At 42.8% G+C, this 21,102-nt stretch overlaps 2 protein-coding genes across 2 annotated transcripts in view; both read left to right on the forward strand.

Annotated features, from left to right (window-relative positions):
- LOC115091750 (ecto-ADP-ribosyltransferase 5-like) overlaps positions 1-21,102 on the forward strand; it is a 74,641-nt gene that overhangs the window by 13,364 nt on the left and 40,175 nt on the right. The gene's annotated exons all lie outside the window — the stretch shown is intronic.
- On the forward strand, positions 18,806-20,620 carry LOC115091578 (tigger transposable element-derived protein 1-like). The gene has a single exon (XM_029601756.1). The coding sequence runs from the start codon at positions 18,806-18,808 to the stop codon at positions 20,618-20,620; it is 1,815 nt and encodes a 604-aa protein (XP_029457616.1).

Consider the following 21,102-nt stretch of genomic DNA (forward strand, 5'->3'; position numbering starts at 1 on the left):
CCAAGTGAAATATCAAGCTTGATTAGTTAGGGGTAGTAGGGGTAGTAACCGCCGCAATAAGCAAGCTACACCCATGTTTATTTGTTTTACCCAGACTGTGTTATTCAGCCCTTATTGGTTGTTTTTCTTCTCCCCTGCCGTTGAAGCAGGGAGCTATGCTGGATATGCGTGTAGTATCAGTTTTTCTTCTCCCCTGCCGTTGAAGCAGAGAGCTATGCTGGATATGCGTGAAGTATCAGTTTTTCTTCTCCCCTGCGGTTGAAGCAGGATATGCATTGAAAGTGAAGTATCAGGCTTATTTGGTTTGGGGTAGTAACCGCCGTAACAAGCCAGCTACTCCCCGCTTTGTGAGTGCGAATCCTTTTTTCTTCTCCCCTGCCGTTGAAGCAGAGAGCTATGCTGGATATGCGTGAAGTATCAGTTTTTCTTCTCCCCTGCCGTTGAAGCAGAGAGCTATGCTGGATATGCGTGAAGTATCAGTTTTTCTTCTCCCCTGCCGTTGAAGCAGAGAGCTATGCGTGAAGTATCAGTTTTTCTTCTCCCCTACCGTTGAAGCAGAGAGCTATGCTGGATATGCATTGAAAGTGAAGTATCAGGCTTATTTGGTTTGGGGTAGTAACCGCCGTAACAAGCCAGCTACTCCCCACTTTGTGAGTGCGAATCCTTTTTTCCACATTTCCTCTTGCTGTTGTAGCTTAGAGTGATGTTGGAGTCACAGTAACCATGTGTATGTTTATTGAATAAGGGTATTATCTCCAGGCAGTAGCCGTCATTCTGGCGAGCCACCCACTCTTTATTGACGGCCTCTTGATTTTATGGATCCACAGTGTTTATCCCACGCCCCTTTGAAGTCCTTCACAGTTCTGGTCTTCACCACTTCCTTCGGAAGGGCATTCCAGGCATCCACCACCCTCTCCGTGAAGAAATACTTCCTGACATTGGTTCTGAATCTTCCTCCCTGGAGCTTCAAATCGTGACCCCTGGTTCTGCTGATTTTTTTCCTATGGAAAAGGTTTGTCGTTGTCATTGGATCATTAAAACCTTTCAAGTATCTGAAAGTCTGTATCATATCACCTCTGCTCCTCCTTTCCTCCAGGGTGTACATATTTAGATTCTTCAATCTCTCCTCATAAGTCATTTGATGAAGACCTTCCACCTTTTTGGTCACCCTTCTCTGGACCGCCTCCATCTTGTCTCTGTCTCTTCGGAGATACGGTCTCCAGAACTGAACACAATACTCCAGGTGAGGTCTCACCAAGGACCTGTACAAGGGGATAATCACTTCCCTTTTCTTACTCGATATTCCTCTCTCTATGCAGCCCAGCATTCTTCTGGCTTTAGCTATCGCCTTGTCACATTGTTTCGCCGACTTCAGATCATTAGACACCATCACCCCAAGGTCTCTCTCCTGCTCCGTGCACATCAGCCTTTCTCCCCCCATCGAATACAGTTCATTCGGATTTCCACTCCCCATATGCATGACTTTGCACTTCTTGGCATTGAATGTCAGCTGCCATGTCTTCGACCACTCTTCCATCTTCCTTAAATCCCGTCTCATTCTCTCCACTCCTTCCGGCGTGTCCACTCTGTTGCAGATCTTAGTGTCATCCGCAAAAAGACATACCTTACCTTCTATCCCTTCCGCAATGTCGCTCACAAAGATATTGAAAAGGACTGGTCCCAACACCGATCCCTGCGGTACACCGCTTAAAACCGCTCTCTCTTCAGAGAGAGTTCCATTTACCATCACACATTGTCTTCTGTCCGTCAACCAGTTTGCAATCCAGGCCACCACCTCGGCACTCACTCCTAAGCTTCTCATTTTATTCACCAGTCTCCTGTGCGGGACAGTGTCAAAAGCTTTGCTGAAATCCAAGTAGATGACATCGAGTGCTCTTCCTCGATCCAATTCCTTGGTTACCCAGTCAAAAAAGTCAATCAGATTTGTCTGACAGGATCTTCCAATGGTGAATCCATGCTGCCTCTGGTCCAGCAATTCTCCCGACTGTAGATAGTTCACTATTCTCTCTTTCAACAGTGACTCCATTACTTTTCCCACCACTGAAGTGAGGCTAACCGGTCTGTAGTTACCAGCCTCTTCTCTGTTCCCACTCTTGTGAAGCGGGACCACCACCGCTCTCCTCCAATCATTCGGCACCACTCCCGTTTCTAGGTATCTATTGAATAGGTCACACAGCGGACCTGCCAGCACATCTCTGAGCTCCCTCAGTATTCTGGGATGAACTTCATCAGGCCCCATGGCTTTGTCCACTTTCAGTTTCACCAGCTCTTCCCATACATTTTCTACTGTAAATGGAGTTACATCTACTCCATTCCCCTCCAGTTTCTTGTTAACTAGTGTCGGTCCTTCTCCAGGGTCCTCTTTAGTGAACACAGAACTGAAGTATTCATTTAATATTTCTGCCATTTCTTCGTCTCTCTCCACGCATTGATCCTTTCCACCTTTCAATTTCACTATACCATTTTGAACTTTTCTCTTTTCACTGATATATCTGAAAAATGTTTTGTTACCACTCTTTACCTCTTTGGCAATCCTCTCTTCCGCTTGACTTTTTGCCATCTTGATTAATTTCTTCGTCTCCCTCAGTTCTACCAGATATTCTTCTTTGTGTTCCTCCTTTTGGGATCTTTTATATTTCTTGAATGCTGTTCTTTTAGCCTTTATTTTGTCAGCTAGACTATTCAAGATTTAATTGCTGTAGATATAATTCAGAGAACATAGAAACATAGAAATGATGGCAGAAAAGGACCAAATGATCCACCCAGTCTGCCCAGCAAGCTTATGCCAGTATCTATTGCATTGTGCAGGTTACCTCCATGCTTATCAGTTTCCCAGACTATAAAGGTCAGGGCCCTTGGATGCTGTTTGAATCCAATTTCCCTTAACCGTTGCCGTGAAAGCAGACAGCAATATTGGAGTTGCATCAAAAGTATCAGGCATAGTGATTAAGGGTAGCAAGCTCCGCATCAGCTAGTTACCCCATGTTTATTTGTTCCCGACCATAAAAATCGTGGCCCTTGTTTGTTGCTGTCTGAATCCAATTCCCCTTTTCTCACTGGTGTTGAAGCAGAGAGCAATGATTGCGTTGCATTAACAGTATCAAGGCTTCATTGTTAAGGGTAGCAACTGCCATACCAGCAGTTACCCCCATGCACTCTTTTCTATATTTCCAACCTCTAGCCTTTAGGGATCCATAGTGTTTATCCCATGCCACTTTGAATTCCTTGACTGTTTTTGTCTTCATCACCTCTTCTGGAAGGTTATACCAGGCATTCACCACCCTCTCCATGAAGAAATATTTCCTGACATTGGTTCTGAGTCGTCCTCCCTGGAGTTTCATTTCATGACCCCTAGATCTATTCATTTCTTTCAAACAGAAAAGGTTTGCTGATTGTGCATCTAAAGGTCTGTATCATATCTCCCCTGTACCTCCTTTCTTCCAGGGCGTACATACCAGATCCTTCAGCCTCTCCTCATGCTGACCCCTCACCATTTTGGTCGCTCTTCTTTGGACCACCTCTATCCTGACTTTATACTTTTAGAAATACGGGCACCAGTATTGAACACAGTACTCCAGGTGATGCCTCACTAAGGACTTGTACAAGGGCATTATCATCTCTCTTTTTTTTTTTTACTGCTTATTCCTCTCTCTATGCAGCCCAGCATTCTTCTGGTTTTAGCTATCGCCTTGTTACATTGCTTCACCATCTTCAGATCATCAGACACTATCACATCAAGGTCTTTCTCCAAGTCCGTGCACATTAGACTTTCACCGCCCATCACATAAAGCTGTTTTGGATTGCTGTACTCCAGATGCATGACTCTGCACTTCTTGGCATTGAATCCCAGCTGCCAAATCTTCACCACTCTTCCAGATTTCTTTAATCACTTTTCATTCTCTCTACCTTCAGACTTGTCCACTCTGTTGCAGATCTTAGTATCATCCACAAATAGACAAACTTTATCTTCTATCCCTTTCGCCAGGTAGCTCACAAAGATATTGAACAGAATCAGTCCCAAAACCAATCCCTGTGGCACTCCACTTAACACCGTTCTTTCTTCAGAGTAGGTTCCAATAACCATTACATGCCATCTCCTGTCAGTCAACCAGTTTTCATTCCACACTACTACCTTGGCACCCACTCTCAATTTTCTCATTTTGTTCACGAGTCTTCTATGTGGGACCGTATCAAAAGCTTTACTAAAATCCAAGTAAATCACATCGAGCGGTCTTCCCTATTCCAATTCTCTAGTCACCCAATCAAAAAAATTAATCAGATTTGTCTGACAGGTCCCTCCCCTGGTGAAGCTATGCTGCCTCAGATCGAGCAACCCACAGGATTGTACATTTTTCACTATTCTTTCTTTCAGCAGAGTCTCCATTGATTTTCCCACAACTGAGGTGAGGCTAAACGGCCTGTAGTTTCCAGCCTCCTTTCTGTTCCCACTCTTGTGAAGTGAGACCACCACCGCTCTTCTCCAAACTTGCAGCACCACTACCATTTCCAGAGATCTATTGATCAGGTCCTTTAGCGGACCCGCCAGCACATCTCTGAGATCTCTCAGTATCCTGGGATGTACCTCCTCTGGTCCCATGGCTTGTCCACTTTCAGTTTTCCTAGCTCTTCCCATACATTCTCTTCTGTAAACAGAGTTTCACCTACTCCACCCCCATCCACAGTCTTGTTAACTAGTCATGGTCCTTCTCCAGGTTCTTCTTTAGTGAACAGTGAACTGATGTATTTATATTTTGGCCGTTTCTTTGTCTCTCTCCACATATTGATCATTGTCACCTTTCAATTTTACTATACTACTTTGGACCTTTCTCCTTTCTCTAATATATCTGAAAAATGTATTTATTTTATTTATTTAAAGTTTTTCTAGACCGACATTCATTGAGAACATCACATCGGTTTACAAATAACTTGCAATACAGCATATAAGCTTTACAGAGAACTGAGTTGAACAAAACAACAAGAGGCAGGCTGATAATTAATAGGGGATGAACTGCAAAGTACATCAGTAATAACGGAATGGGTATAATATAAATAGATGGAGATACATATTTACATGGTAGTAAGGCAAGGGAAAATGGCTGCTTCACGACATATTCAGATTAAGGGGGGGGGGGGGGTTGAAAGATGCCTGGCGAGAGAGGGGAAGAGGAAGGGGAGAGGTGGGAGCGTTGGAGGGGAGGGTAGGGCAGCAGCAGAGATATTTCTGGGTGAGCGTGAAGGGGGCTATGGAGAATGCCTGTATGAAGAAGAGACAAGTTTTTAATTTTTGTTTAAATTTTTGTAAACAGTGTTCTTGGCGTATGTCAGTAGGCATAGTATTCCATAATGCAGGCCCTGCAATGGATAGTGCATGCTCTTTAGTAGAGGTATGGTGAGTAAGTTTAGGTGAGGGAGTGTGTAGGCTTGCCAAGTAGTGAGATCTAGTGGGTCTGTTTGTGTTGCGGAAAGTAAGGGAGTTTTTGAACAGTGCATATTATGGTTGTGCAATGTTTATTTTATTTTATTTAGAAACTTTTATATACCGGCATTAGTGGGTACATCATACCGGTTCACATAATAACTGAAAGTTTGGAAAATACATTTCAACAGGGAGAACAGTAACTGGGCAGGGGATAAAATAAATAGGCAGTAGGAAAGATAGTTAAAAAACAAGAAAGTCATAACCAGAGAATACAGTTTATAATTTACAATGATAGTCTCCTTAATATAAGGAGAGGGCAGACCCCTGAAGGGGGAACTGTGAGGGAGATGGAGAAGGGTTTGTGTAAGATGGTGAGGGTTAGGGATGTGAATCGTGTGATCGATCGTCTTAACGATCGATTTTAGCTGGGGGGGGAGGGAAAACTGATCGTCATGTTTTTTTATTTGTTAAAAATCGTTAAAAATCGTAAATCGGGGGAGGGCGGGAAAACCGGCACACCAAAACAACCCTAAAACCCACCCCGACCCTTTAAAACAAATCCCCCACCCTCCCGAACCCCCCCAAAATGTTTTAAAGTACCTGGGGTCCAGTGGAGGGGTCCCGGCGCGATCTCTCGCGATCTTCCGCTCTCGGGCCTCGGCTGCGTTAATAGAAATGGCGCCGGTGGCCCTTTGCCCTTATCCTTTGCCCTCACTATGTCTAGTGAGGGCAAAGGTAGCACCGGCGCCATTTTGAATATTGGCAATACGGCGCGAGTGCAGAAGGTCGCTCCCGAACCCCCGCTGGACTTTTGGCAAGTCTTTTGGGGGTCAGGAGGCCCCCCCAAGCTGGCCAAAAGTACCTGGGGGTCCAGCGGGGGTCCGAGAGCGATCTCCTGCACTCGTGACGTCGGGTGACGTCGGGTGACGTCGGGTGTCAGGAACCAAAATGGCGCCGGCGCTACCTTTGCCCTGTCATATGGTAAGGGCAAAGGGCCACCGGCGCCATTTCTATTAACGCAGCTGTGGCCCGAGAGAGGGAGATCGCGGGAGATCGCGCCGGGACCCCCCCCACTGGACCCCAGGTAATTTAAAACATTTTGGGGGGGGGGGTTGGGGGGGGGGGGGATTTGTTTTAAAGGGTCGGGGTGGGTTTTAGGGTTGTTTTGGTGTGCCGGTTTTCCCGCCCTCCCCCTCCCCCGATTTACGATTTTTGACGATAAATCGGGGAATTGTTATTGTATCGCGGCTCTAACGATTTTTGACGATTTAAAATATATCTGACGATTGTTTTAAATCATCAAAAAACGATTCACATCCCTAGTGAGGGTCTTATAGTGGATTCAATATGGAATCGGGAGTCAGTGTAGTTCAGAATCGGGGTGATATGCTCATTTTTGTGAGTGTTAGTGAGAATATGGGTGGTGGCATTCTGGAGCATTTGGAGTGGGGTGATAGTGTGTTTGGGAAGGCCTAGAAGGAGGGTGTTGCAGTAGTCAATTTTTGAGAAAATGGTGGTTTGGAGGACTTTTGATGAAAACCTAATGCTGAAATTGAGTTTAAGAATGGGTCCTTATTGACATGTAAGTTAAAGTCACCGAGTATGATGGTAGGAATTTTAGTTTTTAGGTTAGTAACGAAAAACTCAATTAATGGAGAAACATTAAGTTCTAGTAGGCTTGGGGGTGCATAAGAACATAAGAACATGCCATAATCGGTCAGACCAAGGGTCCATCAAGCCCAGCATTCTGTTTCCAACAGTGGCTAATCTAGGCCATAAGAACCTGGCAAGTACCCAAAAACTAAGTCTATTCCATGTTACCGTTGCTAGTAACAGCAGTGGCTATTTTCCAAGTCAGCCCAATTAATAGCAGGTAATGGACTTCTCCTCCAAGAACTTATCCAATCCCTTTTTAAACACAGCTATACTAACTGCACTAACCACATCCTCTGGCAACTAATTCCAGAGTTTAATTGTGCATTGAGTAAAAACTTTCTACAATTAGTTTTAAATGTGCCACATGCTAACTTCATGGAGTGCCCCTTCCCCTTCCACTGAGAAAATTGTCCATTTAATCCTACTCTCTGTTTCTTGCCTTTTAGCCAGTTTGCAATCCACGAAAGGACATCGCCACCTATCCCATGACTTTTTACTTTTCCTAGAAGCCTCTCATGAGGAACTTTGTCAAGCGCCTTCTAAAAATCCAAGTATACTACATCTACCGGTTCACCTTTATCCACATGCTTATTAACTCCTTCAAAAAAGTGAAGCAGATTTGTGAGGCAAGACTTGCCTTGGGTAAAGCCATGCTTTGTTCCATTAAACCATGTCTTTCTATATGTTCTGTGATTTTGATGTTTAGAACACTTTCCACTATTTTTCCTGGCACTGAAGTCAGGCTAACCGGTCTATAGTTTCCTGGATCACCCCTGGAGCCCTTTCTAAATATTGGGGTTACATTAGCTATCCTCCAGTCTTCAGGTACAATGGATGATTTTAATGATAGGTTACAAATTTTTACTAATAGGTCTGAAATTTCATTTTTTAGTTCCTTCAGAACTCTGGGGTGTATACCATCCGGTCCAGGTGATTTACTACTCTTCAGTTTGTCAATCAGGTCTACCACATCCTCTAGGCTCACCGTGATTTGATTCAGTCCATCTGAATTATTACCCATGAAAACCTTCTCCAGTACGGGTACCTCCCCAACATCCTCTTCAGTAAATACCAAAGAAAAGAAATCATTTAATCTTTCCGCGATGGCCTTATCTTTTCTAAGTGCCCCTTTAACCCCTCGATCATCTAACGGTCTGACTGACTCCCTCACAGGCTTTCTGCTTCGGATATATTTTAAAAAGTTTTTACTGTGAGTTTTTGCCTCTACGGCCCAACTTCTTTTCAAATTCTCTCTTAGCCTGTCTTATCAATGTCTTACATTTAACTTGCCAACGTTTATGCATTATTCTATTTTCTTCTGTTGGATCCTTCTTCCAATTTTTTAATGAAGATCTTTTGTCTAAAATAGCTTCTTTCACCATGCCGGTAATCATTTTGCCTTCTTTCCACCTTTCTTAATGTGTGGAATACATCTGGTCTGTGCTTCAAGAATGGTATTTTTTAACAATGACCATGCCTCTTGCACACTTTTTACTTTTGTAGCTGCTCCTTTCAGTTTTTTTCTAACAATTTTTCTCATTTTATCAAAGTTACCCTTTTGAAAGTTTAGCACGAGAGCCGTGGATTTGCATACTGTTCCTCTTCCAGTCATTAATTCAAATTTGATCATATTATGATCACTATTGCCAAGCGGCCCCACCACTGTTACCTCTCTCAAGTCCTGTGCTCCACTGAGAATTAGATCTAAAATTGCTCCCCTCTCTCGTCAGTTCCTGAACCAATTGCTCCATAAAGCTATCATTTATTCCATTCAGGAATGTTCTCTCTAGCGTGTCCCAATGATACATTTTCAATATTGGGGTAATTGAAGTCTACTTATATATAAAGACGTGGTATTTGATAATTTTGAACAATCACAACGCTATGTAAATCTTTTTATCAATTTTACAATGTATATTTAAGGACCATCATACCTCCCCCAGTGCTCACAAGTCATACTTGCACTTTCTGCACTTTCACAGGGTCATGTTTAATCAATTGGTCCAAATGACATCAATGTTCAATTTTTTTCATTTTTTACTGTATAATAAAAAGGCAACTTTCCTTATTTCCAGGATATCGGGGTTGCTTATCCCGACAGCCCCGGGATAAGCAACCCCGATAACCTGGAAATAAGGAAAGTTGCCTTTTTATTATACAGTAAAAAATGAAAAAAATTGAACATTGATGTCATTTGGACCAATTGATTAAACATGACCCTGTGAAAGTGCAGAAAGTGCAAGTATGACTTGTGAGCACTGGGGGTGGTATGATGGTCCTTAAATATACATTGTAAAAATTGATAAAAAGATTTACATAGCGTTGTGATTGTTCAAAATTATCAAATACCACGTCTTTATATATAAGTTCATTTCAATCGTGGGATTTTCCATTAAGAGAATCTTTGTGTTTGGTAATTGAAGTCTCCCATTATTACCGCACTACCAATTTGGTTAGCTTCCCTAATTTCTCTTAGCATTTCACTGTCGTCTCACTATCTCGACCAGGTGGACGGTAGTATACTCCTATCACTATAGTATTCCCCTACACACAAGAGATTTCTACCCATAAAGATTCAATTTTTTCATTTAGTCTTATGCAGGATGTTTATCCTGTTGGACTCTATGCCATCCCGGACATAAAGTGCCACACCGCCTCCTGGGTGCTCCTCTCTGACATTGCGATATAATTTGTACCCCGGTATAGCACTGTCCCATTAGTTATCCTTCTTCCATCATGTCTCTGAGATGCCATTTAAGTCTATGTCATCATTCACTGCTATACATTCTAATTCTCCCATCTTACTTCTTAGACTTCTGGCATTAGCATACAAACATTTCAGTTTGCTTTTTGTTTGTATTTTCATTCTGCTTTTTATTTGATAGGGATAAGTTAGAATTTTTTAGCTCAGGTGAGTTTTTAGTTACAGGCACTTGGACTACTTTTCTTATTATTGGGATGCCCTAATTCTAATGCATCATTAGTATCCTTTGAAGATACCTCTCTCCGAACCATGCGCTGCTGAGCGACTGTTGGCTTTCCCCTTTGTTCTAGTTTAAAAGCTGCTCTATCTCCTTTTTAAAGGTTAGCACCAGCAGTCTGGTTCCACCCTGGTTAAGATGGAGCCCATCCCTTTGGAAGAGACTCCACCTTTCCCAAAAGGTTCCCCAGTTCCTAACAAAACTGAATCCCTCTTCCTTGCACCATCGTCTCATCCACGCATTGAGACTCCGGAGCTCTGCCTGCCTCTGGTGACCTGCGCGTGGAACAGGGAGCATTTCAGAAAATGCTACCCTGGAGGTTCTGGATTTAAGCTTTCTACCTAAGAGCCTAAATTTGTCTTCCAGAACCTCCCTCCCACATTTTCCTATGTCGTTGGTGCTCACATGTACCACGACAGACGGCTCCTCCCCAGCACTGTCTAAAATCCTATCTAGGTGACACGTGAGGTCCGCCACCTGCGCACCACGTAGGCATGTTACCAGGTAATCCTTACGCCCACCAGCCACCCAGCTATCTACATTCCTAATAATCGAATCACCAACTATGACGGCCGACCCAACCCTTCCCTCCTGGGCAGTAGGCCTTGGGGAGATATCCTCAGTGCGAAAGGACAATGCATCACCTGGAGAGCAGGTCCTTGCTACAGGATCCTTTCCTGCTGCACCCGGTTGATGCTCTCCAATCATGAGACCTTCTTCCTCCAAGGCAGCACCAGGGCTGCCAGTCTGAAGTTGGGACTTGGCTACTATGTAGCCACTTGGAATTTAAGACAGCTATTTCAAATTTGAGTGGAGAATTTATTTGCTGTATTTTTAGGAGGAGTTCCTTTTTAGACAGTATCATTATACCACCTCCTCTTTTGTTAAGCCTAGGAATAGAATTGATGTCATATTTATTTTTAGGTAGTTGATTTAAAAGAACATAGTCAGATTTTTTAAACCAGGTTTCGGTGATTGCACATATATCAGGGTTGTTATCTATGAGAATGTCATTAAGGATAGGCATTTTTTTGACTAGGGATTGCACATTTACCAATAGTAGGGAAATAAGTGAAATACTAAGTAATTTATTTTTTTATTGCCTGTTCTTTAAATAGGATTCGAACCAGCGGCGTGGTGTTCCTGAGATCCCAATTTCAGAGAACCGGTCGAGTAGGATGTTGTGACTTATGGTGTCAAAGGTGGAGGATATGTCTAGCAGTGCAAGTATATAAGAGTGGCCTTTGTCCAATCCTTTGAGGAGGTGGTCAGTGAGTGAGATAAAGAGGGTTTCCATACTGAAATACTTATGGAAGCCAAATTGTGATGGGAAGAGTATATTATTTTTTTCTAGATAGTCTCCGTCTCCCCCTCCCCCTGTTATTTGTAGGTTTACTACTTTTTCCAGAATTTTTGATAGGAAGGGTAGGTTGGAGATTGGGCGGTAGTTAGTCAGTTCTGTACGGTCAAGCTTTGGTTTCTTTAGAATAGATTTGACTAAAGCTTGTTTTAGAGAGGTTGGAACATTTCCAAGGGTGATTGAGTGATTGATGATGCTAGCTAGGCGTTGGGATATTGTATTAGGGATGGAGAGGAGGTATTTAGTGGGAATTGTGTCAGATGGGTGTGATGAGGGTTTCATTTTCTTTAGGAGTGATTTGATTTCAGTGGGAGCAGTAGTCTCAAAAGAGTTTAGGGAGGCATGTGGGTTTTTTGAAAGGGCTTTAGTGGGTAATGAGGCTGTTGGAAAACGTGTCATGAGTTTAGATATTTTGTCATGGAAAAATTGAGCTAGGTCTTCACATTTTGTTATGGCATCTTCGTCAGGAATGGGTGAGGGGGAAGTTTTGGTAAGGTCTGAGACGTATGCAAATAAGGCTTTGGCGTTGAATTGTAAGTTATGTATTCACTGAGTGTGGAAGTCTCGCTTGGTTTTAAGGATGTTTCATGGTAGGTATGTAGGGCGGATTTGTATTTTGCCTGTTGTGTAAGGGAGGGGTCTTTGCGCCAATTCTTTTCCTGTCTTCGTAGGTTGCGCTTCAACGTTTTTAATTCTTAAGTGTACCAGGGTTTTTTACTGTTGAGTGAGGGGTTTATTTTTTTGGTATGCAATGGGCAGAGTTTGTCAGCAATGTTTCTAGTGAGGTGATTCCAAGTTGAAAGTGCAGATTCTGCATCAGTTAGATCAAGTTTATCGAGGTCATTGGTAAGGGCTGTGATTAGGTCGTCTCTGTTACAGGGCTTTCTGAAGTGTATGATGTTTTTTGTGCTTGTGACAGGGGTGTGGTTTTTTTTACTGCAACGTTTGCTTTAATGAGGGAATGGTCAGACCAGGGTACTGGGGTGCAGGATGGCGAGTCTGGGAGGATAAGATTGTTTATAAAGATGAGATCAAGGGAGTGGCCTGCTTTGTGTGTGGAGCTGGTTATTATTTGCTTAAGGCCCATCGCCTGGAGTGAGGCCAGGAGTGCATCACATGTAGGTGAAAGTGGGATGGAATCTACATGTAGATTGAAGTCCCCAAGAATGATCGCAGAAGTGTCCATTGATATATTCTCAAAAAAAAAAAAGTTTTGTCACCTCATTTTACCTCTTTGGCAATTCTTTCTTCCACCTGACTTTTTGCTTTCTTGATTTCTTTATTCATGTCCCTCAGTTTCACCAGATATTCTTCTCTGTGTTTCTCTTTTTGGGATACTGTATATTTCTTGAACACTGTTCATTTTGCTTTTATTTTATCAGCTACTTCCTTGGAGAACCAGATTGGTTTCTTATTTCTCTTACTTTTGTTTAATTTTCTTTTTTTAAATGTAATATTTATTAATTTTTCTATATTCACATAAAGCAAACATTATACATTACGTAGATTAAAATTCACCAAACAAATTTAGTATCAAAAACTTTTCATTACTTACTCAGTTTTAACATTCAAGTTCTCATCTACTATTCCAAGTAATAGCGGGGGAGTTTAAACATGGCGGATTACAAGAAATCAAACACATAGTTATACAACGAATAGAGATGTGAATCGTGTGATCGATCGTCTTAACGATCGATTTTAGCTGGGGGGGGAGGGAATCTGATCGTCGCGGTTTTGTTTTTTTTAAAATCGTTTAAATCGTAAATCGGGGGAGGCCGGGAAAACGGGCACACTAAAACAACCCTAAACCCACCCCGACCCTTTAAAATAAATCCCCCACCCTCCCGAACCCCCCCAAAATGTTTTAAATTACCTGGGGTCCAGTGTGGGGGTCCCGGTGTGATCTTCCACTCTCGGGCCACGGCTGCGTTAATGGAAATGGCGCCGGCGCTACCTTTGCCCTGTCATATGACAGGGCAAAGATAGCGCCGGCGCCATTTTGGTTCCTGTCCCCTGACGTCACGAGCGCAGGAGATCGCTCCCGGACCTGCGCTCGTGACGTCGGGGGGCAGGAACCAAAATGGCGCCAGCGCTATCTTTGCCAGGGCAAAGGTAGCGCCGGCGCCATTTCTATTAACGCAGCCGTGGCCCGAGAGTGGAAGATCACACCGGGACCCCCCACTGGACCCCAGGTAATTTAAAACATTTTGGGGGGTTCGGGAGGGTGGGGGATTTATTTTAAAGGGTCGGGGTGGGTTTTAGGGTTGTTTTAGTGTGCCGGTTTTCCCGCCCTCCCCCTTCCCCTCCCCCCTCCCCCGATTTACGATTTTTGACGATAAATCGGGGGAATTCCTATTGTATCGCGCCTCTAACGATTTTTGACGATTTAAAATATATCGGACGATATTTTAAATCGTCAAAAAACGATTCACATCCCTAACAACCAAACATTTAGACCGTCATGTGAATGCAGCAGAAATACCTATATCATGCTACGATTACTCCAGGTTCTGGGGGTTACTAGGCTCAAGAAACTTCTGCAATTGGACAGGCTCAAAGAAAATATATTTCGCATTCAAATGTTTAATAACACACTTACTGGGATACCTCAGACTAAAACTGGAACCCTTAGCCACAACTTCAGACCTTAAAGATAGAAATTTCTTACGTCTCTCTTGGGTAACACGAGATATATCTGGATAAATCCAGATTTTTTTTTCCATAATAAACTTCCTCCCTAATCCTCATAAACCTCTTTAGAATCAGATCTCTATCTGAAGAAAAAGTACATGAAAGAAACAACGTCATTCTCTTCTTAACTTCTGAATCCACTGATAATTCCAAGATCTGAGTTAAATTCAGTAAATTCTCTTCTTCTTGTACTGTTTCTTTTGCCTTTTCTTCCTTATTCGGTAAGTAATACACTTTTGATATCACCAGAAGTCCTTCTAGGGGGATCTTCAATATCTTTATCATATAATCCTTAAACATCTCGTAAGCAGATATCTCTTTTATATAAGGAAAGTTCAAAACTCGAAGATTTAAGTATTTTATCTGGTTTTCTAAGTTCTCTAGCTTCTTCACATTTATATTTTCTACTCTCATGATCTCAATTTGAGCATTTTCCACTTTACCCAAGCGTTGTTCCATCCCCTGCAAACTATTAGCGTGTTCAGCCAAGTTTTTCTCAATTTTCACAATCTTGTTGTTAGATTCCAGAGTGATATTGGTCAAGTTAATAACCGCTTTCTCCAGGCCCTTCATTGCATACCACAGGGACTCCAGTGTTATCACCTTCAGCGTCTCAATGGGTGTGTAATTTTCCAGCAGGAGTCTCTGAGCCGGTTCTCCCCCCGGGGTTTTCCCACTACAACCTCCCAGATAGCTCTGTCCTCCTCATCTTTACTGGCTCTGGGTAAGGTACTCATATTAGAATTATCGATTTCAGTACTTCCAGGTATTAAATGTAACTCCAGAGGACTTACCCCACAAGCACAGCTTCAGACGGGACCGACGAGGGGGTGTAATCGGAGCGCCGGGGCTTAGTGTAACTTCCTCGGCCAGCAAAGCTGATATCCGCCCAGAGTCAGCATTTGCAGTGGCTGCTTCCACCGGCAATTTCCCTGCTGCTTCGGCGGCGAAAAAAGCCTCTATCCTCGTTTGGCCTGCCTCAGAGATCGGCGATGACGAAGCCGCTGCTTCCCCGAGCTTGGCATTTCTTTTAGAGTGCGGCATTTTTTAGGTAAGAAATAATTTTGAAGAAAACGGGGAGAGAGTGTTTCGCCAGCCTTTCACACGGCGGCCATCTTGAAACTCATTGTTTACTTTTCTAACATATAGATTTGTTCCCTTTATAATTGCTCCTTTTAATTTGGCCCACTGTTGTTCTACTTCTCTCATTTTCTCCCTGTCTTCTAGTTCTACCTCCAGGTATGTCCCCATTTTGACAAAGTCTGTATTTTTTAAATTCAAAACTTGGGTCTTCGTGTGACTTCTCTGTATCCTATTAGAGACAGCAATTGTATCAGTAGCATGGGATCTTCTTAGTTTGGGTAATTGCTAGGTTCTTGAGGCCTGGTTTGGCCTCTGTTGGAAACAGGATGCTGGGCTTGATGAACCCTTGGTCTGACCTAGCATGGCAATTTCTTATGTTCTTAACCATACCATTTGATGATCACTGGTGCTGTGATAGGCACCCATTATCAACGTTAGTGAGCACTACGTCAAGTATAACTCCTCCCCTCGTGGTTTCCATTACCATTTGTTTGAACATAGCCCCTGCAGGGCATCCACTATCTTTCTACTGCTGGTAAATTCTGCAGAAGGGATTCTCCAGTCTATGTCCAGCAGATTAAAATCTCCAACTATCAACACTTCTCCCTTCTTTCCCACTTTTTGGATGTCTTCGATAAGATCTCTGTCTAGTTCTTATGTTTGAGTCAGAGGCCTATAAACCACTCCAATAAAAATGGATGCACCATCATCTTTTTTATGATAGCCCATAATGCTTCTTCTCTACCCCACATTCTTTGCAGTTCAGTTGTTTGGATATTGTTTTTGACATAAAGAGCTAGCTACTCATCCCCCTTTTCTGTCTTCTCTGTCCTTTCTTAACAAGTTATAGCCCGATATGGCCATATCCCAAACATGAGAATCTGTGAACCATGTCTCTGTAACAGTAACAATGTCCAAGTCCACCTCCACCATTAGGGTCTGTAGGACTGGGATTTTATTGCCCAAACTACAGCATTTGTCGTCATAACTTTCCAATTTTTCTCCCTTGATTTGTTACTCTTCCTAGACACCTTTTCTGCTTTTTTGTGCTGATTGATTTTATTTTCTCCTCCCACTTCCTGTCTTGCTTGGGGGTGACATGTCAGTTTAATTGGTCATCTCATTCCATCCCTATTCTTTAGTTTAAATGTCTGATAATATATGATCTGAATTTCTCATTTAGCATCCTCTTTCCTGTTACAGACAAATGTAGGCCATCCTTACCATATTGCCTTTTACTGCTCCATTCATGACCCTAGCCTCCAATGTATTCTAAACCACTTTCTGTATACCAGGTTTTGAGCCAGGAATTGAAATTATCTATATGGCATAGTTTCTCATTTCCCTTTCCATAAACAGGTATTACTTCCGAAAAGGCAATAGTCTTTGCTGTGTGTCTTACTGTCTTTCCTAGATTTTGTAAATCTTTTTGTACTTCATGGATACCATTTCTATTGAGGTCATTGGGGCCCAGATGGATGATAACACTGATATCAAAGTTCCTACTTTCTTCTTCAATGACTTGGACTATCTGCTTTGCATTTCTACTAGCTGAAGATCCTGGAAGGCATTTAACTTTTGTGTCCCCCCAAAAATGTGCTCCCAAATTGGTTCCTGTGATGATTGAATCTCCCAGCAGAAGCAGCTTTCTTTTATGACATTTAATTCTGTTGAAGGGCTTCTGAGTGCATTGGGTGACTTCACTTTTAGAAATCACTTCAAATTCTATTGCTGAGGTTTCTTCATTCTCTAATGCACAAAAAACATTTTGTGTGGGAAACAATGGGAAGAGTGGATGTCTCTTCATCACAGGCCTTATTCTGCCACAGCCCACTGTTAACCAATTGTTCCTGGGTGTTTGAATCCTGGATATCTAACATCTCTGTGGGAGTGGGGGTTGATGCACAGGATGCTGTAAAGTTGGGGAAGGTGAATATCTGTTTGTCACATGTCTTGTTCTACCAGAGCCCACTGTAAACCATTTTTACCTAGGTTTCTGAAACCTTTGTGGGAGATGGGTGAGAGATACTGGATGGTTCAAGGAAGGGGAGGTTAATTGAAACCTGGACAATTCCTCCCTTAGATGAATCAGCTCCATTTTAATTGCAGACAGCTAAAGGCAAAAGGGACAACCTTTGATTCTCCAAATGATACACCTTGTGACATAAGCACCACAGCTGTTGCATTGAATGAAATACATTTTGTTAAATTATTACTAATTCCTTAAAATCATATAGATAAGGTAAGGTAAAATTTAGTCTCTAGCAAAGATTTTTAATAGGTATTTGAAATAAAAAGATTAATAGGTAGAATATGAAAGCAATATGACAGTTTAGGTTACTGTTATATGAGCTGTAAGGAACTATTATATAATGGGAGATGAAGTAATTAAAGCTAGGCGTCCAGGGAAGATTATATAACAAAAGTAAAGTCAGGCGTGGGTGGGTAGAGGGATAGGGAGGAAGGAAACTAAACAGTTGAGATTACTTTCAGGGGAAAATGTTTTTCCGATACCTTGTACCTACCTCCCACAGGAAGAACTGCATACAATGGCTAATGTCTGCTCCCAAATGCTGGTCTCTACAAGCGCCCCTCCCCCTAGACACACTGGTACAACTTATGCAACTTTTTTGTTTCTTTTTCAGCCCCAATAAACAAATTAGTTCACAAGAAAAATAACCCCCCCCCCCAAAAAAGGCACAAAATATTACAAAAATCAGACAAGAAATACACTTAGCCCAGATATAAATAAGCAATTAATTTCAGATAGCTTGTAGCTGCCTCTCACAGGAAGATCTGCATAATATGGGCATGCAGGACCACACTCGCTCGCAACCACCCCATCCAGCCAAATAAATACAAAGACCTTTATTGTGGGTAAAACAAGGCCGCAGCTTTAATCTTCCAATGGTCCGAGCTTATATCATAACATTAACACCAACAACTAGGACTTTGGTAAATTACCCATCCCCCCGCCAGACTATCCGCCACCTTCCGGCAGGATAGCTTAACCAGCCACACGGCTCACTCTTTGGCCCTACACACCAGGTTCCGACTCCCGCCACTCTCACTCTCCTGCAAGGAGTCAACCCGGGTGGACTCCCGCCACCAACTGGCAAGGAGTCTGGCCAAAGCGGCCCCCGCCTCATCTGGCAAGGAGCCGAGCCCTGACAACAGCCCAGTTGTCAACCACCTTTGGCTTTTACCAAAATCCAAATACATAATCAATATAAATGAACAGTTATGACTCGGACCAACCGCCACAGGCACAGGCATACCATGTCCTGTGACCCCCCCAAAGATGCGGCCTCGCTTTATGAAGGAAATACAGTGATACCTCGGTTCTCGAACGCCTTGACTTTCGACCAAATCGGTATTCGACCAGGAGATTCGAGAAACTTTTGTCTTGGAATCCGAACAAATATTTGGAACTCGAACTTCCGAGATGAGCCGAGTTGAGCCGAATGGCGTTCATTCGGCCCAGCGCGCCTTGCTTGCGTCATCAGTGTGAGTGCAGAGAGAGAGTCACGCTTTGTGGAGAGAGTCACGCTTTGTGGAGAGAGTCACGCTTTACACTGAATTTAACCCTTAGACATGGGTCCAAAGAAAGCCAGAAGTGGTAATGCAGACAAAGGTAAGCGGAAAGCTGTGAGAACAACTATTGAGCTGAAGAAAGAAATCATTGCCAAATATGAACAGGGCACACGTGTTTCGGATCTGTCTGCTGAGTATGGCATGCCAAAATCAACCATCTCTACTTTCCTTAAGAATAAAGCTGTTATAAAGGCTGCCAATGTTGCCAAAGGTGTAACGCTGATAACTAAGCAAAGGCCTCAGATAATGGAGGAAATGGAGAAGCTGCTCCTTATTTTCATTAAAGAAAAAGAGTTAGCAGGTGACAGCATCAATGAGGTCGTTATTTGTGAGAAAGCACTACAAATATTCAGTGATCTGAACAAAGAAACACCTGGTACAAGTGGTGAAGGTGAAGGTGCTTTCACGTTTAAAGCCAGCAGAGGTTGGTTTGAGAATTTCAGACATAGAAGTGGCATACATCGCGTCACTAGGCATGGGGAAGCAGCTAGTGCAAACCAGGAGGCTGCTAATAACTTCATTAAAGAATTTAGTGACTATGTCAAGGCAGAAGGGTTTGTTCCTGAGCAGGTGTTCAACTGCGATGAGACCGGATTATTCTGGAAAAAAATGCCAGCCAACACCTACATAACCAAAGAGGAGAAAGCGCTACCAGGGCACAAGCCTATGAAAGATAGGCTTACTCTTTTGTTTTGTGCAAATGCAAGTGGTGATTGCAAGGTAAAACCCTTGCTTGTCTACCATTCAGACAATCCCAGGCCATTCAAAAGGCACAATGTAATGAAGAGTAAATTGGCTGTGATGTGGCGGTCTAACACCAAAGCTTGGGTTACCAGACAATTCTTTACAGAGTGGGTGCGTGAAGTTTTTGCACCTCGAGTGAAGGAATACCTGGCAGAAAAAAAATTGCCTTTAAAATGTCTATTAGTGATGGACAATGCTCCTGCTCACCCCCCAGCTTTAGAGGAAGATCTAGTTGATGACTATAGCTTCATCAAAGTAAAATTCTTACCCCCCAATATAACCCCTATTCTGCAACCCATGGACCAACAGGTCATATCCAATTTCAAGAAATTGTACACAAAGGCCCTCTTCCGGAAGTGCTTTGAAGTGACAAATGACACACAGCTAACTCTGAGGGAATTTTGGAAAGAACACTTCAACATCCTAAATTGTGTAAACTTGATTGACACTGCTTGGAGTAATGTCACTCATCGCACATTGTATGCGGCATGGCGAAAACTATGGCCCGAAAGGGACAGTGAGGGTTTAGAAGCTGAGTCAGCTCCTGTCGTTGATGAAGATGTTGCTGTGGTTGATGATATTGTGGCCATAGGAAAGACCATGGGCCTTGACATTCAACAAGATGACATCAACGAACTTGTGGAAGGTCATGCTGCTGAGTTAACCACCGAGGAACTGATGCACCTACAACAACAGCAGCAGAAGGATATGGTGGAAGAAATTTCTTCTGAAGAAGAGGAGAGAGTGGAGGATATTTCTAGTGGCCTTATTCATGAAATGTGTGCAAAATGGACAGAAATCGCAAACTTTGTTGAACAACATCACCCTGATAAAGTGGTAGCAAATAGAGCAGTTAACATTTTTAATGACAATGTTATGTCCACTTTCCGCAAAATTTCTGAAAGGAGAAAAAAACAGCAAAAAATTGAAAAATTCTTCCGTAAAGAAATCAGACAAGCAACTGCAGAGAAAGATTCTGATTCTCCTCAGCAAAAGATACAGAGAACAGAAACACCCGAAGAGCAGTTACCCTCTGTTTTTATTGAAGAGGACTCCCCTTCAAGACAATAAAGGTTGGTACAGGTACAGTAAATGAAACACAATTTACTGTACTTTACAGTACATTTTATTTTATTTTTTTTAATACATACTGTACACTTTTATTTCTTGTTGAGACTCATGTTTTTCTACATACTGTATTATATACAAATTAGGCCTATTGGGTTTCATTGCTTCGGTTCTCGAACAATTTGGTTCTCGACCGTCCTCCTGGAACGAATTATGTTCGAGAACCGAGGTATCACTGTAACTCCTCCAAGACCTCCTGAATAGAGTTCAAGAACAAGTCCAATCCCAAAAATGACAGGTGAACTCCGTCATCGCGGAACAGACCCGTTACCTTACCCCATGACCATGCATACTTAATATGACGCCCCCCCAATCGCTCCAACCAAGCCCCAATTTGCTGGTTTGCCTTGGACCTACATCGTCTCCATCTAATGTTATCCAATTCAGCAGGCCTTACCACAATATCAGACCAGCATAAGATCGTT

The sequence above is a fragment of the Rhinatrema bivittatum genome, chromosome 5 (assembly GCF_901001135.1).
Source record: "Rhinatrema bivittatum chromosome 5, aRhiBiv1.1, whole genome shotgun sequence".
NCBI classification, from domain to species: Eukaryota; Metazoa; Chordata; class Amphibia; order Gymnophiona; family Rhinatrematidae; genus Rhinatrema; species Rhinatrema bivittatum.